The 21,198-nt window shown below is 36.8% G+C and overlaps 1 protein-coding gene across 1 annotated transcript in view; it reads right to left on the bottom strand.

Annotated features, from left to right (window-relative positions):
- Positions 1 to 1,140: 1,140 nt before the first annotated feature.
- The window catches only part of tafa3a (TAFA chemokine like family member 3a), a 203,146-nt gene continuing 183,088 nt past the window's right edge, over positions 1,141 to 21,198 (bottom strand). The window contains exons 4-5 of the mRNA XM_002662529.6: positions 10,638 to 10,762; positions 1,141 to 1,866 (exon numbers count right to left, since the gene is read on the bottom strand). Coding sequence (XP_002662575.2) covers positions 1,855 to 1,866; positions 10,638 to 10,762 — 137 coding nt within the window. The 3' untranslated portion in view covers positions 1,141 to 1,854. The remainder of the gene's footprint in view (positions 1,867 to 10,637; positions 10,763 to 21,198) is intronic.

Genomic DNA, 21,198 nt, shown 5'->3' with positions numbered 1-21,198 from the left:
AGCTCATGTGCGAATGGGACTTAGGTGGAAAATTTTCACAAGAAGTTCAAATGTGTCTCGTCAAATTTTCTAACCAATCAAATGCTCTCTAGTATCTGACATACCCCACCTCCTTTACGACACATTCGCTTTTTATTTGATGCGCTTGATCTCCATCGCTCTCACTGACAGAGCTGTGATAAAAACAAAACACGATTGGATGTTTTTATAAAGGGGAGGAGCTACTAAATGCCCCGCCCTGTTTTCATGTTTCAGTTGAGATGACCTTAAACATCCAATAAAAAAATGCACACTTCAAAGCACTTTACGAGACCTTTAGTGTTAAACTGCTGTACTGAAAAAAGTGGTCAAGTCTTGCTGGTTTTTGTTAACTCTGCAACACTCACAAATACAGTACTTCAACCACCTACCGTGACTCAAGGGCGAGAAAGGTCTTTGAGTTCTCCGTTTCACAGGACTGACTCTTCATCCAAATGCCATGACCTGAAAGCACAGTCAAAGCACTCAAAACTGCCTCAACACACACACACAAGCAAGCCTAAATGCTTTTATCTCCAATTCTTGTCTAATGACACATTCTTTCAGTTGAAAGCTTGCTCACTGTCTGCAATTAGCTAAACACATTAGTACATTAGTCCATCATTATGAACGCTCCAACATCAGAACATTATGTTTATGACATGTTGGGGACTCGCCTTTGTGCGACTCGCTCCTCAAAGTAAATGACATCTTGACTAACCTTGCGGTGCCCCTCCTTGTTCGGCTGTTGATATTGCTAATGGTAAATTAGCCAGACAAAATCACTGGCAAATGGTATTATGCTAATAGCATTAGCCCTGCCCTGTGCAAGTCAGTCTGAAGTGCTCTGTGACAGCTGCATAAGCGCTACGTGACTCCCAGACTGCATGTTAATAGCGCGGCGTCTGCACATAAATCTGTATATCAAAGCAAGAAGCTACACGTCAATTCGGACGCAAACATTAGCATAGTCATGTGACATCTCGACGCTCTTGAAGATTTCATCAAAGTTGGCGACCTGACAGATGGAAAATGAAAGGTGTCTGATTGTTTATTCTTTTTGTGCTGTCGGTGGATGTTTTTTCTTCAGTAATCATTCTTCAAAGTTAGAATCGGACGATATTTTCCATAGAGATAGAGTTTTATTTGAGATAATACTGACACTTTGACTCAATATTGGCCACCAAGGCTTTTAAAAACAAACAATAAATCTTTTTTGCCATCTTTTTTACAGCTCCCGTACACATTTTATCAGGTTTAATACCTGTAATTCTTATCATAACACTTGCGATTTGTTTTTGCACAAGTCCCGTTTCAAAACCATAGCCAAAAAAACATACACCTCACACTGATCAAAAATTCTGCTCATAGTAGAAGAAAGAAAATATTGGCACTGAAGGATAGTGGAATGAATATTAGTGCCTCTGGAACATATGATTTAAGTAATAAGTGATCCTCTCGAGTCCACTTTCGCTTGAAAAACGAAATCCGTTATAATCCATGGTGGCAGAATTGTCTCTGAACTGATTTTTTTTAAATGTAATATTTACTTTACATGGCGTATGATCTTGTCCGACACTTTTATAAAACAAAAGACAGGAGTCTGGCAGAGTGAAAATACTGTAGAAGAGGACAAGGGGAAGAGAGAGAAAACACTCCATGTGTTTAAATGGTCTATTCCAAGTGACATTAGTATTCAGTTGAGGTCCAACAAGTTGATCCCGATAGTTGTGAAGTAGTTTGAAGTCTATGTATCTTCATTTCCATTGCTTTGATCGAAAAAATGGGGAGAGAGAAAAAAAATGCTGCTAGTCCCAAATGTATGTTGGTCCCAGACTATCGTGTGACCTGAAAAAGAGGAGTTTGAATATGATTTCAGGGCAGCACTGCAAATAATTCAGTGTCAAATCAAAGAAGTTTAAAAATACAATTTACAACAGTAAAGTACAGTACAATTAGCATGTTTTACATGAGCAGACGAGGCTAATATAGGTCTAGAATGGATACAGCTACAGATGCTTGGACATGTGCACATCAATATAGCATCATTTTACAATAATTACTATTTTTCAAGAGTTCACACTCAGCTATTGCTTCATACTTATTGCAGGTTTGGCATGCTGTCCCGAGAGAGAACCCTGAGCTCAGAGATATGTGAGCCTAAGGCTACTGCCTGGTCATATAGCATATGAGGTTCCAAGATCAGGTAGGTCTCGAGAGCTCCCCCTGTAATAATGATAATAGTTCCTTACATTTATATAGCGCTTTTCTAAACACTCAAAGCGCTTTACACATTGTAGGGGAATCTCCTCATCCAACACCAGTATGCACCATCCACCTAAATGACGCAATTGTAGCCTTATTGCGCTAGATCGCACACCACACACCAACTGATTGGTGGGGAGGAGACAGTGTGATGAAGCCAAATATAATATTGGGGGATGGGTAGGAGGCCTGTGGGCAAATTTGGCCAGGATGCCGGGGTTAAACCCCTACAGTTTTCTGAAGGACATCTTGGGATTTTTTAACAATCACAGAGAATCAGGACCTCAGTTTAACATCTCATGCGAAAGACGGCGCTCACTCAGCAGTATAGAGTCCCCATCAATATAGTGGGACAATAGTACCTACACAGATTGCAGGTTGAGCGCCCCCCACTGGCCTCAATAACACCACTTCTGGCAGCAACCTAGCTTTCCCTATCCAGGTACTGACTGGGTGCAGCCCTGCTTAGATTCAGTGGGCGACCATGTGAGAGTAGCAGAGAGCTACTGTAGCTGCCAGCCTTAAAAAGGAAAGGGGGAATTGGGGTGGATGGGGATTCTTCAAAAATAAAAATAATTCTAATATATATTAGAATTTTAAACAACTAATGACTACAAGAAAATTAAAAGAAAAGCAAAAACATGAAATAATAAAAAATTACTTGTTTTTAATTTATTCAAAACCTTTATTGTGTGTTTGTGTGTATGTATACAAGCTAATAGATTACTTTCATAATTTATTTGTTAGATTTTGTTGATAGTTTCTTATTTGGATGCAGAATTAAATAATATATATAATAGAACTTTTATTTGAGACATTCATTCATTAATTCATTGTCCTTCGGCTTAGTCTCTATTACAGAGGTTGCATAGTGCAATGAACCTCCAAATATTCCAGCATGTTTTACACAGCGGATGGTCTTCCAGCTGCAACCCAGTATTGAGTAACACCCATACACACACATTCACAAACATGCTTGGACAATTTAGTTTATTCAATTCACCTACAGGCAATGTCTTTGGACAAAATTAATTTTAGTCAAAATTTTCGCCCTCCTTTGATTTATTTATTATTTATTTTTTAAATATTTCCCAAATGATGTTTAACAGAGCAAGGAAATTTTCAGAGTATTTCCTATAATATTTTTTTCTTCTGGAGAAAGTCTTATTTGTTTTATTTGGGTTAGAAAAAATGTAATTTTTTATTTTTAAAAAAACATTTATGGTTAATATTATTAGCCCCCTTAATCAATATTTGTTTTGTCCACAGAACAAACCATCATTATACAACGATTTGCCTCATTACCCTAACTTGCCCAATTAACCTAAATAACCTAGTTAAGCCTTTAAATGTCACTTTAAACCGAATACTAGTAACTGGAAAAATATCTAGTAGAATATTATGTGCTGTCATCATGGCAAAAATAAAAGAAATCAGTTATCAGATATTAGTTATTAAAACTACATGCTTAGAAACGTGTTCAAAGTGAAAATATTCACTTTGTTAAACAGAAATAGGGAAAAATATACAGGAGGCTAATAATTCTGACTTCAACTGTATATACCCATTACTGCTGAACCAGTTAGAAAAGTTAAACATCAGATTGCTAAACTAAACTTACCATCACTTCAGCACACACCGTATCACAACAATGCCAACAATCCCAGAGTGTTAACTAATTATTCCTCGAACATTAGCTCCAACACCACAAAAAAAGGAATAATCTTCTCTAAAAATGAAATCCTCCAAGGCACGAAGTGTTAGTAAGAGAACAGACACAAGCTCACACAGGCACACAGTATCGTCACCTATGCAAGTGTCACCAAGCAGCAGGAGCTCGGCCTGAAATAGAGACCCGCACTGAGGGACACAAAAACCGCTAGTTCCTCTGGATCCGAGAGGCTTTCGCATGCAAGTCTGGTCCTGTTCCAGCTCTTATGACACGAAAGCATGGCACTGGGTTCAGAGGCCAGAGCAGGACAGGTCTCTGTAGCCGTGGATGAGGCCGGAGATACAGGCTGCTAAGGGAAGCTCTGTGTAATCGACACCTTCAGGTCATTGCCAGCAGGCAGCCGGAGGACACGTTGAGGAAGAGGAAGGTGTTCTGGCCGAGGACTCTTTGCTGCCTGCTTGCTTCTCTCACTGTACTGGCGCTTCAGTTTGTATGTGACTGGACATGTTCAGACTGAGCAGTGAAATATGACATTTGTCACTTTGCTCAAGATAGTCTGGTTTAGTATGTTTTCTGCAATAGGACATGTTGAATTTAGAACCGCTGTCCTACAAATTCTGAGATTTGGTCAAATAAAATGATAAGTAGAAGAATGAAAGAATTCATTCATTCATTTTCTTTTTGGCTTAGTCCCTTTATCAATCTGGAGTCGCCACAGTGGAATGAACCGCCAACTTTTCCAGCATATGTTTTACGCAGCAGATGCCCCTCCAGCTGCAACCCAACCTGGGGAAACATTTATACACACTCGTTCACACACATACACTACGGACAATTTAGCTTACCCAATTCACCTGTACCGAATGTCTTTGGACTTGTGGGGAAAACCGAAGCACCCGGAGGAAACCCAGGCGAACATAGAGTGAACATGCAAACTCCACACAGATACACCAACTGACCCAGCTGAGGCTCAAATCAGTGACCCTCTTGCTGTGTGGCAATTGTGCTATCCACTGCGCCATCATAAAGCCAGAATAAGTTTATTTTTAAGGTAATTTCGAGAGGATCACATGCTTATGATTGCTTGCGACTGGTCCCACATTATTCAATTCATGATTCACCAATCAGACGATTCCTAGGCCATTATAAATACCCAAAGTTCCATATGACAGATATCATTGTTTTAAAGAATCCCCCCTTCCACCTCCTGCTCCTTTCCTAGATGGGTGGCACGGTGGCCCAGAGGTTAGCACTGTTGCCTCACTGCAAGAACGTCACTGGTTCTAGTTTACATTTACATTTAGTCATTTAGCAGACACTTTTATCCAAGTTCTTACCAAGCCAGCCAACATTTCTGTGCAGAGTTTACACGTTCTACCCATGCTCAAGTGGATTTCCCTCAGGGTTCCCCGGTTTCTACCCACCGTCCAAAAACATGCAACTTAAGTTAATTGACTAATCCAAGTCGGCACTATAGACATGCTCCTAGTAAGTAGTTATCTCTTAAGAGCAATCACTATCTGTTTATTAGCAGCAGGGGAGTTTTCAAAATCTACCTGAGCTCAAACTCCACTCTCATTTTGCAAACGGGAGGGAGCCCCGGGCTCGAGGATCTTATTAGCTGAGGGCTCTCTCCCGGGACAGCACAAGCTTTATAATTAATCATTAGCCAAGTGTGAACTCTTGAAAAGAATATTAGGGAATAAAAAGGTTTAGGAAAAAAAATCTTATTCTAAGCAAGGTTGTATTTATTTAAAAATGCAGTATACTTAGTAATGCCATGAAATATTTAACAATTTTTAATCATTATTGCTACTTTGATTAGTTTTTAAAACAAATTTATTTCTGTTATGACAACACTGCACTTAAGTATTTGAAATTTTTTAATATTTGTATTGGCATTTTTGTATAAATTTTTGTGACATTTTAATAAAGAGTAAGTTATAACTAATTAAAATAACTAAATAATAATAATAATCGTTATTGTTCATATTTTCATGACATAATTATAAATGTTAACCCAAAAATAGAAAATAGTTTTATTATTATTTACATGCCCTCGTTTTGTTCCTTTTAAAGTTCTGTTAAACATAAAATACATTTTGAAGAATTTGAGTTACCAAACAAATCAACCCAGGCTCATTATTGATACATACTCCTATATACATTTCTGGAGAGAGTGAAATACGTCCCAGGAGCTATGTTTTATGCCAGTTTTGTATTAGCAAATCCACCAGAGGCCGCTGTGTACGCTTTTACAGTTCTCAAATTTTTCTTGCAAGTGCCATTCATGCCTGCTGTTCTCATGTAAATTCACCAGAGGCTGCAGTTGAGAGACTGACTGACCGATACACTCACCCACCCCCTTCCCTAAACCCAACCGATAGTGTTTTCAAGCAATCCAGTAAAAAAAAAATGTCCCTGCAGCCGCCTAAAATTGGCCATGTTTTTACCACATTCTCACTCTGTTATTCACTTGTTTATTTTATTTTTTGTCTTTTGTTTTACCTGCTTTCTTAAACCATTCTTTGCCAGGCTTGAACCCTATTGTCGCAGTCTACCCTCTGCATCTCAAATCCGCCAACATACATGGCAAGCTTTTAAGCAAACCGGTAAAGCAGAAAAAAACGTCCTTATAGAGATAAACAGTCAGCTGGTAGCGTGAAAAGAAACAGAAGCCATCGGTGAAGTCATACCGCTCCGTAGCATTTGTTTTAAAGATAAAATGCATCCAGACATAGCTCTGGCTACATAATTTACAATCTCCAAAAATGTATACGGGGGTATATTTTCACAATGAACCTGTGTTGAAACAATTGCTGACATTTTTAGTTTGGAAAAAATGAAAGTCAAAGGGGATCAGAAACTATTAGGTCTTCATATTGCAATGCAAATATTAAATTTTAAAAATATATATTTTTTAAAATTCTGAAATCTTAAATAGTTTCAAGTGTTTTTTTCATGTGCTTATTGTAGTTCCTAACACAAAATCATTAGACATTAATCTGCAGATTTTTTACAAAATTCATGAAACAGCAAAAAATGTCTGCATATTCTGTTTGGCCCTGCTCAAATAGTATACTGAGTAGATACTTCGGCACCTAAACTGCAGCTCTGCACAGGAAGTTTTTTCCAGAGGAGTCATTCCCAACTGAGCCTGGTTTCTCTCATGGTTTTTTCTTTCACTTTTGTCAATTGGTGAAGTTTTTCCTTCCCACTGTCGCCACTGGCTTGCTTGGTTTGTGACCTGTGGAGCTGCGCATCGATGAATACTCTCTTTAGTCTTCAGACTTTCAGCAATGAATAATAAACCACACTGAACTAAACTAAACTGAACTTCAACTCTGAAAACTGGACTAACACAGTTTCAATTTAATAGAATCTTCTATGTTAAGCTGTTTTGACACAATCTACATTGTAAAAGCGCTATAGAAACAAACATGAATTTAAATTGAATTGAATAGTTATGGTTACCACTGACATAAAAAATAAAAATCTCCAAAGATCTTGGTTTGAGCTCAAACTTTCTTTAATGTTCTACTGAAGAAAAAAAGCCATCTACATCTTTGATATCCTTAGAGAGACCAAATGAACAGCAAATGTCCATGTTTGGTTGATCTTTCCCTTTAAGGGTGACTAAATGATGTCAGGACTTAAATTTCTGGTTTGAGCTCCCCCTTTAAAGCAGTGATCAGAGTGATCAGACCTCTGATAAACTGCACAGATGAAACAATCTGATTCTGGGATGTCTTCTTGCACCTATATTGCACGCTCGGACAGTGGCCTGGAGGGCCCCAAAATCAAGCCCAGGTTTGAGAGAATCTCCCAGCACCTCAGAGGTCTGCCTGCTGTTGACGTGAGCGCAGCCGCATGAATTATTAACAGAGCCAAAGTAAAAAAAGGTCTGCCTCACGCAGGCCCCTCTGCCCCATGAATAATGGAGGACTCGACTGAAGCGCAGGCATTTGGTGAGTCAAACTTCTCAGTCTGATGGATGGTTACAAGCCCTGCGTGTCAACCGTACACACACAGCGGCTCGCAAAACACACGGCGGCAAACATAAAAACAATAACTCACATTAACCTGCGGAAGCGCATCATTGCCCTGCACTGACTTTTCTAAACGCAACACCACATTGTGTTGCTTTTGTCTGGCCTTTTTTTTTTTGCACAACAAAGGTTGCCTTGGGTCCCAGGTTGTGTTTTATTTAAAGGCAATGTCAAATGCAAGAGGCACTAACAAGCTGAAAGCATGACAGCCGAGGAAGGTAGAAAACTAGTGTGTTGTGAGGAATAAAACCGTAAGGATAGAAACCCTGACTACATAAGAAAAGTATTGTGTTGTATTTATTGGACTGCAAAATCTACATTTCTTACTGAAATTGTATTTGTATCTACACTCTCAGAAAACAAAAGCTGTTACTGGGGTGGTATGCTTTGAAAAGGCACACTTTTTTACCTAAAGGATCCATATTGGTACCTTCAAAGTACAAATGTGTGCTTTTTGAAATGGTGCCACCCCAGTGACAGCTTTGTAGCTTTAGTTCTGACTTCTGAGAGTGTATATGAAGAGTTCAGATGCAAAAATCTCTAAATGCCATCGGAAATTTTCTCCTAAAATTTTAATTTTTTCAGCCTCCTATGTTTATGTTCAAGTATTTCACTTTAAAGGCAATGAAATGAACTTATTCATAACTATAAAATTAAAATTTCTAAGTCTACACACGAGAGTTTGAGAAAAATGTTACTTTTAAAAGAATATATAATGGCATTTAGAGGTTTTTGCATCTGAACTCTTTATATGTAGATGCATATTGGAATGTATATTACAATTAGATTCCTATTCATGGTTGCTATGGTTTCTTGATATTTCAAGAAAACTGACTGATTACCTATATACAGTGGAGTCAGAATTATTAGCGCCCCTGTTTATTTTTTTTCCTGTTCAACGAGGAGAAGATTTTCTTTAACATTTCTAAACGCAATAGATTTACTAACTCATTTCTAATAACTGATTTATTTTATCTCTTCGCTATGTTGACAGTACATAATATTTAACTAGATATTTTTCAAGACACTTCTAGACAGCCTAAAGTGACATTTAAAGGCTTACCTAGGTTAATTTGGTTAACTATAACAGTGGTTTGTTCTGTAGACTATCGAAAAAAATATAGCTTAAAGGGGCCATAAAAAATTTGACCTTAAAATGTTTTTTTAAAAATTAAAAACTGCTTTTATTCTTGCTAAAATAAAATAAATAAGACTTTCTCCAAAAGAAAAAATATTATCATACATACTGTGAAAATGTCCTTACTAAACATCATTTGGAAAATATATATATAAAAAAAATCAAAGGGGGGCTAATAATTGCTTTAATTTGTTGATTTTATGTACTTTTGGGTAATTATGCATATTTTTTGCACATGCACTCACATACAGTTTCCCAGTCAAAGTAAAATGATTATTTCTTTCTAAATAGAAGTACAAAAGTATAAATATGTTGTGAAATAATATTCATATTGCAATATGAATTGCAGAAAAACTAAATATTGCAATGTCTATCTTCTTATGTGCTTCTTAAAATCAAAAACAATTTACCGTCATTATTATGAGGTCATCATTAAATCATTCATTCCTTTTAAATGATAAATTAAGAAAGTTTGCCTATATCTTTGTTAAAATATTTGTTTAAAATATATGTTGGTTATCAATCCACCAGATCTGTTACAAATGGATGTTTCCCAGTATCGACTTTTAAAACTTTTATGGACAGAGATCTTTCTTTTATGTTTTCACAAAAGCCTGGAATGAAATCCCACAACATCTAAAAACAATACCGACACTGAGACTTTTTTAAAAATCACATGTTCGTCATCTGATGGTCAACTATCGCTGTAGCCACAGAAATAGTAGCCTGCTTTTCTCTATTTTATATGTTTGGTGATTGTTTGTACTGTGTTGATGGATGAGATGTCTGTCTGTTTTTATGTTTTGCAGAGCAGGAACCTGCTGAAAAACAGCATTCATGCTGTGTCAGGCCTGATCTTTTAGTCTTTTCCTGTTTAAAAAAAATTGAAATAAATAAATAAAAATAAGTAACAAGTAATAATAATAATAATAATAATAATAATAATAATAATAATAATAACTATTATCAAATGCAAAGAGCACTAGTTTGTTGTTGAACATTTGTTGTTGTGGTTGCTGTTGTTGGAAACAATTTATTTAAAATAAGAAATCCGGGCTACATTCTAAAATACATTGTTAAAATATATGTTCACATAAAAAAAAAAAAAAAAAAAAATATATATATATATATATATATATATATATATATATATATATATATATATATATATATATATATAACAAATATAAAAATATATAAATATATATATTCTTTTTAACCTAATTATAATATATACATTTACTGTAAAGCACAATAAATATAAAATAACAAACACACACATGCACTACATTATAAACTGTGCTAAAATATAAATATAATAGATCTAATCTTATTTTTTTATTTATAATGAATACATTGGCCTAGTCTATTTGAACTCCTTTTACTATACAGTATTGTTGCTGATATTCGGAGAAATTCCTCCAGCTGGTATCGATATTTTTCTGACAGCTATAGGTCTGGATACAGGAATGTAATTGGACGGGCTCCTTCTCACCTTGGTCGTCTTGACTTTGTTGCCTGTGCTGCAGCTCCAGCCTTTTAGATCCGGCAACACCTTACACTCCTCACCGTCCATACACGGCTGCATCTGACACCACCACTTCTGCGCTACTATAGATGCTGCGCATAGAGACAAAGAAAGAAAGAAGAGAGCAGCTCAGCACCAGGAAACTGCCAAAACGAAAAAAGTAGACACAACCCCAAATCACCACTCAGCCAATAGTTTGAAGGATGAAGCAATGAAGATTGAGAGAAGGAGGAAACCTCAGAAGATCTCGCTCACGTCCACTGTCAAAAGAAATGAAACCGACTCCTTCTATCTCTTTTTTTACACAAAACAATAAGGCTGCTGATCGGAGGTCTTTGATTCAAAGCTAACGGCTTGAATCCATCAATCCGTTCACGGTATGTTTTTCAGAAAGAAAGTTTTTCCTTCATGTCAGAATGACAAGGGTTGCGGTCTGGGGGCTTGCAGAGATGTCGAGGGTTAAGGGGAATCGAGAAGTGGAAGGAAGACATTGTCTATCTTTAAGCCTCAATTTTTAATTCGGAGCAGAGAAGAAGATGTTGGACCTATAAACTTTTTAAGATAACATGAATTAAAAACATCCAAAATGTGTGGTGTCTACGTCTATTAGCTTTAACTTCAAGTGCATAGTAAATAGGCAAGGCAAGTTTATTTATATTGCACAATTTATACACAGTGGCAAATCAAAGTGCTTTACATAAACAAGAATAAAAGAAAATAAAAACAGATTATAAAAATGATTAAAAACAGATAAAAACGGATTAAAATGTGTTAAACAGGTTATAAAAGAATGAAAAAGAAAAGAAGCACAGTGCTCATTCAGTAAAGGCACAGCTAAACAGATGTGTTTTCAATCTTGATTTGAATGTGTCTAACGTTGGAGCACATCTGATCATTTCTGGAAGCTGGTTCCAGCAGCAGGGGGCGTAGAATGTAATGTAATGTAATGTAATGTAATGTGTATTTATATAGCGCATTTATTGTGTATGGCCATACACCCAAAGCGCTTCACAATCATGAGGGGGGTCTCTCCACACTACCACCAGTGTGCAGCATACACTTGGATGATGCGACGGCAGCCACAGGACAACGGCGCCAGTGCGCTCACCACACACCAGCTATAGGTGGAGTGGAGAGACAGTGATCGAGCCAATTCGGTGGAAGGGGATGATTGGGAGGCCATGATCGTAAGGGCCGATAGAGGGACTTTGGCCAGGACACCGGGGTTACACCCCTGCTCTTTCACGAGAAGTGCCATGGGATTTTTAATGACCGCAGAGAGTCAGGACCTCGGTTTAACGTCTCATCCGAAAGACGGCGCCCACTGACAGCATAGTGTCCCCTTCACTTTTACTGGGGCATTAGGACTCACACAGACCACGGGTTGAGCGCCCCCTGCTGGCCTCACTAACACCACTTCCAACAGCAACCTAGTGTTCCCTAGTGGTCTCCCATCCAGGTACTAACCAGGCTCAGCCCTGCTTAGCTTCAGTGAGTAACCGGTCTTGGGCTGCAGGGTGACATGGCTGTGGCTAAAGGCGGATTCACCCTGCTTGATTGAACTCTTGGAGTTTCTAGTTTATATGATCCTAAAGATCTGAGTGATCTGTTCAGTGAGCATATCTGTAATGATTGAGGTCCTAGGCCATTTAGTGATTTATAGACAGGTAATAATGCTTCAAAATCTGTTCTGAATGTAACTGAATACACTTTTCAGCATAGTTTTATTAGCTCTACAGTACATTTTTGAACTCTAAATACATACAGTTGCATGTTTATTATTAGAATATTGCTTTTTAGCTGTGATCAGAAAACAAAAGAATAAAACGTTTTGGGTGCAGTTCACCTCACAGCCACAGGTGTCGCTACATATAGCTCCTTTTTTGTAATTGACCCTTAGCTAAGCCGCACCCAAAAACCGCCACACACCAATCGTGGCTTAGCAACCATAGCTACGCGCAGGAGGCCTGTCAAACTTTTGAGCAAGGGAAACAAGCCAAGTTGTTGCACATAAGGATTGTGCAAATCTGACACTAGTATCCTAAAAGTTTAGACAGGCTGGTTAAATTGTTTTCCCTTTCCAAAACCTAAAACCCAAGGGGAGAAATGCCAGTGTGGATCAAGCTGTGTGAGGGGCGCTAAAAGAACAGGGTTAAGTTGGTTTTGTTTTCGATAATCCTGACACGGCAATAACTCACACACCTCTTAAATTTTTTAAATTGTGTTTCCTACAATAATGCAAAGCAGGTTATTTTTCACAGCTTTTTTTTTTCGCTCGATATTATGAGCACTGCTCTGTTTAAGTCCTCACCATAGAATTCATACTAATACCAATCATATTCCCATCTGTTTTAAGCTACAAATATTTGAAATGACATATCAACAGAACAAAAATGAGATGTGATCAAAATCTGAGCACTTGCCATCAATATACTTCACCCGAAGCTGCTTTATAGTCATTTATATGCCTCATGGCTATGTCAGAGCATCATACTTCTTTTATAGAATTAGTCATTGGTGACGATGTTTGCTTCTGCTGTTTCAACTTTTTTCGAATTTGCATTTCAATTGATTTACTTTTTCCACTTCTGCAAATTCCAATAAAAACGGTATAGAAAGCACACAAACATACTGATAGTTATTGGTACTGTAGATTGTTATGGCTCAACGGTGCTAATATTTGGCACAAACGCATCATTTTCCCTTTCTGGCTGCTCTTACAATGAATGAAATATTTAAAAGCACTGTCCGTGTTTCCTCGTCATTTTGTAATGCTTTAAGCCATTGCACAACAATAGTCTATCAGGCTTTTTGGCTAAAAATAGGAAAATCCAGCCTGATCTCACGAGAAAACTTAAGTATTTTATGTTTTGCCAGTTTAGTGGCTAATTCGTACGAATTTGTACGAGTTCAGTCGTACAAAAGTGTACGATTTTAAAAAGGAGGCATGGCACCTAACCCCACCCCTAAACCCAACCGTCATTGGGGGATAAGCAAATCGCACTAAATTGTACGAATTAGATCGTACAAATTCATACAAATTAGCCACTAAATCAAAAAGTTACGAATTGCCGTGAGATTGTGTTGGAAAATCACAGGTTTAATTTGTCATTATTAGATTATTTTAAAAGTTCACCTCTCCTGCTGTAAGTGAACTAAGCTGTTGAATGGTCAGTGTATAAGACGGGAATATATCCCTGGGAATGTCTGACACCAGCGCATACATATTGTAATACACGGGCCAGGCACGCAAGCTTGACAGGCATAGCAACAGTAACTAAGTAGGGCGGGGCTTAGCGAAGGGTCAATTGCGAGTGTAATAAATTTAGCAACTATAATTAACATGGTTAAATATATATTTTAAGTAGTGCTGGGCAACTATTAACTGTTATTAATCACATCCAAAATATACGTTTTTGACATGATATTTATGAGTGTGTGTGTATTATATATATATATATATATATATATATATATATATATACATACATATAATTTTACCTTCTGGTTGATGCTACAGAGCACTGTGCATTAGAACAGCCTGACACAGAAACAGGTTCTGCTCACAGGCAATCCATCTCATGAACACTTGATGATAGTGATTGTGAACCAAACAGCACTACTTTTTATACACATATACACTTTACATAACAATTTGCACATAACAGCTGCACAGATAACATTGTATATAGTAATATACCTGTACATACACTTGTCAATTTGCATATTTGCATTCACTATTTACTTCTATATATATATATATATATATATATATATATATATATATATATATATATATATATATATATATATATATATATATATATATATTTATTTATTTATTTATTGTTTTTTTTTGTCCTGTCTCTGTCATTCTGTTGCACTGTAAAAGCTTCTGTCAAAAAACTAATTCCTCGTATGTGTGAACACACCTGGCAATGAAGCTCTTTCTGATGCTGAATTTTATTTTGTACATGTGATACACACACATACATAGAAAGAAAAACATACAAAACAATTTTGTTACAAAGATATTTAAATTTCAATATAATAATAATCATAATTTGTATCAGGTCTAATGGTGGCGCAGTGGGTAGCACAGCAAGAAGGTCACTGGTTCGAGCCCCGGCTGGGTCAGTTGGTATGTGTACTCCCCGTGTTTGCATGAGTTTCCTCCGGGTGCTCTGGTTTCTCACACAGTCCAAAGACATGCTCTATACTGTAGGTGAATTGAATACGCCAAATTGGCTGTAGTGTTTGGGTGTGAATGAGAGAGTATGGGTGTTTCCCAGTGTTGGGTTGCAGCTGGAAGGGCATGCGGTGCGTAAAACATATGCTAATAAGTTGGCGGTTCATTCCACGGTGTCATCCTCTGATTAATAAAGGGACTATAGCCCAACTCACACTATGAGATTTCAGCCACGATTTTGTCATCTGAGACAAATTTGGGAAATCCTAAAAGATTCCTGAAATTCTAGGCTAAAATTGGTGATCTTTGATTGTTGGTTTGACTTGTTCACAGACAGCTGCTTAGTGGCAGTTGCGATCAGATTGTCCCTCTGATGAAGTTTTGGCAGTGTTAGAAGGTTTCATGCAATGAAATGCAACAGCTGGGATAAGCGTCAATCCAAGAACCAAAAGGAGGTCTGAATTTGATGACGCAATCCATACGACAATTCAAATGAAAAGTCAAAACTGTTTTTTTCTTCCTGGTTTTATTATTGAGACACGCCGCATGCAAAATTGCAGCTACAGATAGTTGCTGTGAGGAATCATTTCAGAACACAGGATAGTGAAAGTGTCGCGGGTGGATGACGTCAAACTCCGGGAAAGTGTTCTTTCATGTTTGGCGCATGTTCAATGTTTTTCAGTCTGACTTTATGACAGACGAGATCTTACAGTGTGACATGGGAGCCATGTTTGTGCAGTCTGACATGCTAAAATCGTTCAGGATAATAAAAAAATCTCACAGTGTGAGCCCGCCTTAAGCCGAAAATAAAATAAATGAATGAATTAATTAATTTGTATCATATACATATATAATTTTATGTTAAAATCTAAATAAACATTTTACCCTTAACCCTCTACCGCAAGCCTTATGATAAATCTGTAAAAATATTTGACTGTTTTTCTTTTCTTAAAATAGCTTAACTTAAAGTGCTGTAAAAAAATTTGGAAAAATATATATTTTTAGGGTACTTTATGATATGTTGCCATATGGCAACAACGTCCAAGAGTGGATCTAACTCAGAAATTTCAAATCTAAAACTTTCCTTATAATTAATAATTTTTTAATTTGAAATGATTTAATTGGTGTAGCAGCATTATGAGTTTTAACACAGAACCTATAAAAACACCTTATACATAATTTACCACAACTCATATTCCAACAGCTTTCATTTATTGCATTCTTTTTTGCTGAATATTATTGAAAACAATCATAATATTGTATTATCATATATATAACATTCAGCAAATATAAATATTTTCTCCAATAAATAACAAATAAATAACAAGTCTAGTATATTCAGATGCATCAGAATAATGTAGCTACTAGCTAACAATGTTTGTATATATTATACTATATACTATACTACGCCTGTCTTATTTGCATCTGAGCTAGCTTACCTGAACTGTCTCTATCAAATGTGCAGTCTGCATCATTCTCATGGTCACTAAAACCCATCTCATCCTTACTTTCATCTGCAGGAAGAGCTAGTTCTGTCCTTTTCTTCTTTTACTTACCATAGTACATTGTGGTGCTCACTAATACACTGTTCCCTGAATTCGTATCTATTTAAAAGTAGTATTGCGATCAAAACTAGATTTTATCTATAAAGCAAATGCCATTAACATATGACTAATCAACATTATATCACTAGCATTCATGTTTTATAGTTACAACTTAAAAATTCACAGCTGACCTTGCTAGCTAGCTGTTGCAATATTGCATGTTCCACTATTGCAGTGTTGCCATTTGGCAACACATACATTTGATCGATTTACAAAAAAACTAATTTGATTTCAAAAAGTTTGAGTTTTGAATATGTCATCATAACATACTGGAGGTGATGTTTCAGATTTTTTGTGGATCTGACATAATTTGATCCTTTGTTTTATTGACGTTTACATTTGCATTCAGCAACTACTCACAATAAACGCCCGTCTGTCAGAAATCTTGCTACAGAAAAACACAGCATGTCATGTGACTACTCTAACATGAGCTACTCTAAGGTCTTCTCTTTCCAAAAAAAATAAAAAAATAAAAAAATAAATATATATATATATATATATATATATATATATATATATATATATATATATATATATATATATATATATATATATATACACACACACACACACACAGTTGAATTCAGAATTATTAGCCCCCCTGAATTATTAGACCACTTGTTTATCTTTTCCCCAATTTCTGTTTAACCGAGAGAAGATTTTTTTCAACACATTTCTAAACATAATAGTTTTAATAACTCATTTCTAATAACTGATTTATTTTATCTTTGCCATGATGACAGAACATAATATTTTACTAGATATTTTTCAAGACACTTCTATACAGCTTAAAGTGACATTTAAAGGCTTTTATTAGGTTAACTATGTAGGTTAGGGTAATTAGGCAAGTTATTGTACAACAGTGGTTTGTTTTGTAGATTATCGATAAAAAAATTTGCTTAAAGAGGCTAATAATTTTGTCCTTAAAATGATGTTTAAAAAATCCAAAACTGCTTTTGTTCTAGCCGAAACAAAACAAATAAGACTTTCTCCAGAAGAATAAATATTATCAGACATACTGTGAAAATTTCCTTGCTCTGTTAAACATCACTTGGGAAATATTTTAAAAAGAAGAAAAAAATTCGAAGTGGGCTAATAATTCTGACTTGAACTGTATATATGTTGGTCTTAAAAAAACAGTGGCAGGGAAATGAACATAAGTATCATGTTGCCATATGGTTACGCCATGCAGTAGAGGGTTAAATATATGCGATTAATCCCAATTAACTTTTCCCACTAATTTTAACATCAAGCTCAGTTTTTGAATCCAACCTATTTTGAAATTTTGAAACTCTACTTTTGTCATGATTCCATCAGTTACCTGTACGCACAATCTCCTTTATGGAGATACAGATGTCAGCATGGATTGCATGGATTGTTGTTCTGCTTGTTTATCTTGTGTAAACCACAAAAGAAAAAAATGTGCAAGCTGATAAATTTAGACAAGATCTAAGTAAGCTGGAAAAATTGTAATATTTTGACAAACTGAATTTAATAGGCTCTTTTCCGCTCGATTTGTTATAACATTTGGCAGTCTTTAATACTCTAATTTATTTCTGGTCTGACTAATTAGTACATGCCTAAACATCAGCAAAATATGCACATTTCTCCAACATGACTGACTGATGAGTCATCATGGAAACACTTCTCTGCTAATAGATTGTGTTTATGGAGTACAAAAGTCTGAGACCACAAGGAAAACCTCATTTATTTTTATGACAAATTATATAATCAATATATAAAACTAATAAAGGCACATTCAATTTTGTTACAATCACCAGTGATCTAATCCTTGCAGATCACTGGTAAACATGCAGATCACTATAAGGACTACAAATCCGCTGGTATATGGGCTACAAGTTCCAGTCATGCACCACAAACTCACACCAGTTCCTGATCCTGACTAATTGCAAGCATACAGCTGGAGGACTGTCAAAGTCTGATTACTAGGACTTTAAATACAGCGTGCACACACACACACACACACACACACAAATACACACACACACACACACACACACACACACACACACACACACACACACACACACACACACACAACCACACACACACACCCACACACACACATCTGGTCTAAATCTTGTAAACCATTTAGTGAACATTATGAAGCGGTTTCCTTGCCTTGCTTTGCTGTGTTTTTGACCCTCGCCTTGTTTGTTTACGTTGTCTGCTGCCTGCCTGCCTTGACCAATTGATTGTGTATTTGACTACTATGTATTTCACTACCTGTTTGCTCCTGATTGTGACTGTAGCTTGCCTGACCATTCTCAATAAACCTGCATTTGGATCCGCACCTCCCTTGTCAGCGTCCACCTCACAAATGTGTCCTAATTTGCATACTCATGCACTTTTCAACCCTATTTTATATATGTAATAAGCAGTGCAAGTAGTGTGTTCTCATTGAAAGTTCCAAAAATATTTTTAAATGATGATAATACACATATTAAACCAAAAACCTTCAAGCTAGGTTTACATCAAACGTGGTACAACATGTCACTCACTCTTGTTTGTCTCACGCATATTTTTAGCTTGGGTTTAATTATTTGAACTTGCACAGAACACTGAGGTGAATTTGCAGGAAACACATTGCACATTTCACGTCATTCGTGCCACCCAGCAAAAATACATCTATATTAACATGTTTGCTTTGACTTGTATTTGACGTCAAATGTTGGGCACTTATCCAATCAAATGTAGCAAATGGAGTACATAGTGGAGGGGGCGGGGCTTCCAGACTCTGGCAACTAATGACAAAACAATTGTATAAATTTCATAAAACACACTAGACGATTGAGTACACACTGTAAATGTATAGTGTATATTTCATTTACAGCATGGTCACACTTTTTCACCCATAGTATATTGACACAATCTTCAGAATAAGAGTAGTGTGGTGAGGTCAAGTGTGTTTCAGTGTTAAATGTTGTGTGTTTTGTCGTCATCCAGCAGGCAGAATCATGTGCTGTGGTCTCCCGGCGCGGCAGGGGGTGGCAGCCCCTGTCAGATGCATTAGAGGGCAGAAAAGAAGATCAAGATCGATTGACCTGTCCAGTGAGGGGGCCGTTGACATGTTATTAGACAAGCAGCCCACGCTGCACTCGAGCGAACAGCAGGATGACGGTGTCACACTCAAATAGACCCTGACTCTGAACTGACAGCCCACAGAGACGAGACTGAGATAAAGAGGAGCAGCTAGACCTTAACGACAGACAGACGAGCGCAAATAGATGGTTTAATTAAAGGGACAGTTCACCAAAAAATTACATTTGCTCACTATTTACTCAGCCTCAAGTGATTCTATATATATATGATTTTCTTTTTTCAGTTTTCTTTTTCTGAACCCATTTTTAAGATATTTTGAAGAATGCTGGAAACCAGCTGCGTTTCATATTAATTCATACTCAAGTGTATGATCACCGCTTCCCAGCAGTAAATATTGTTTTGTGTTCAAAAAAGAAAAGGTTTGGAACCAGTTAAAGGTGAGTAAATGATGACAGAATATCTGGATGAACGTTTCTCCTTTTAAGTAGCATAAATTCTTAAAATAATAAAACAAGAAAAGGATGGACAAAAGCAGCTTCTTGTGTTTTATAAATCACACAATCATGATACTAGCCTGTTTTTTCCACACATAACATGAAAGAAGACATCCTGATCTTCCCAATTATAATTTTTTAAAGCATTGACCAGTCACATGTCCTAAGAAATCCATTCATCTGTAATATCTGGTTAATGGTTAGTCTAAAGGGGTGAATTAAATACTCAAAGGCGGCAACACCAAAGCTCCAAAAATACAAATTTATAAAGTTTAAAAAGTGTACGCTTACACTTTGTGTCAGCTTTTTTAATTTAATAAATTTGTATTTTTGGAGCTTTGGTGTTGCCGCCTTTGATGAATATTTAATTCGCACCTTTTGCGTTTTTTGGCTGAGCACCCAGTTAAGAGTGCGTGCTTTTGTACAGTTTTTTATAACTTAAAGAGGTGGCCTTTGGGGGTCATGCCAAAAATCTGATATTTTAATAGAAATTAAATTGTGTGAATTTATTCAATTTAGCCACTTTTGTGACAAAATGTACGTGAAATAGTTGTTTCCTTGTGAGATTAGGCTGGAAATACCTTTATCAACAAAATTTTGCTTTAAATGACCAGCCACATGACCTAAGAACCTAATTTTGACAGAGTGTGAGAGCATTATAGGTTATATGCTCATTTATACTATATAGGATGGATGGAAGGGTTGGTTGATTGGTTGGTTGGTTGGTTGGTTGGTTGGTTGGTTGGTTGGTTGGTTGGTTGGTTGGTTGGTTGGTTGGTTGGTTGGTTGGTTGGAAGAATGTATGTATGTATGTATGTATTTATGTATGTATGGATGGATGGATGGATGAAAGGGTTAGTTGTTTGATGGGTTGGTTGGTTGGTTGGTTGGATGGATGGACAGAAGGAATGGATGGATGGACAGAAGAGCTGGTAGATTGGTTGGATGGATGGACGGATGGATGGATGGACGGATGGATGGATGGATGGATGGATGGATGGATGGATGGATGGAGCGGTTTGTTGGTTGGGTGGAGGGGTTGGTTGGTTGGTTGGTTGGCTGGCTAGCTAGCTGGCTGGCTGGCTGGCTGGCTGGCTGGTTGGTTGGTTGGTTGGTTGGTTGGTTGGTTGGTTGGTTGGTCGGTCGGTCGGTCGGTCGGTCGGTCAGTCAGTCAGTCA

Source organism: Danio rerio, chromosome 6 (assembly GCF_049306965.1).
Source record: "Danio rerio strain Tuebingen ecotype United States chromosome 6, GRCz12tu, whole genome shotgun sequence".
Lineage (NCBI taxonomy): Eukaryota > Metazoa > Chordata > Actinopteri > Cypriniformes > Danionidae > Danio > Danio rerio.
This window is presented reverse-complemented; position numbering and strand designations above follow the sequence as displayed.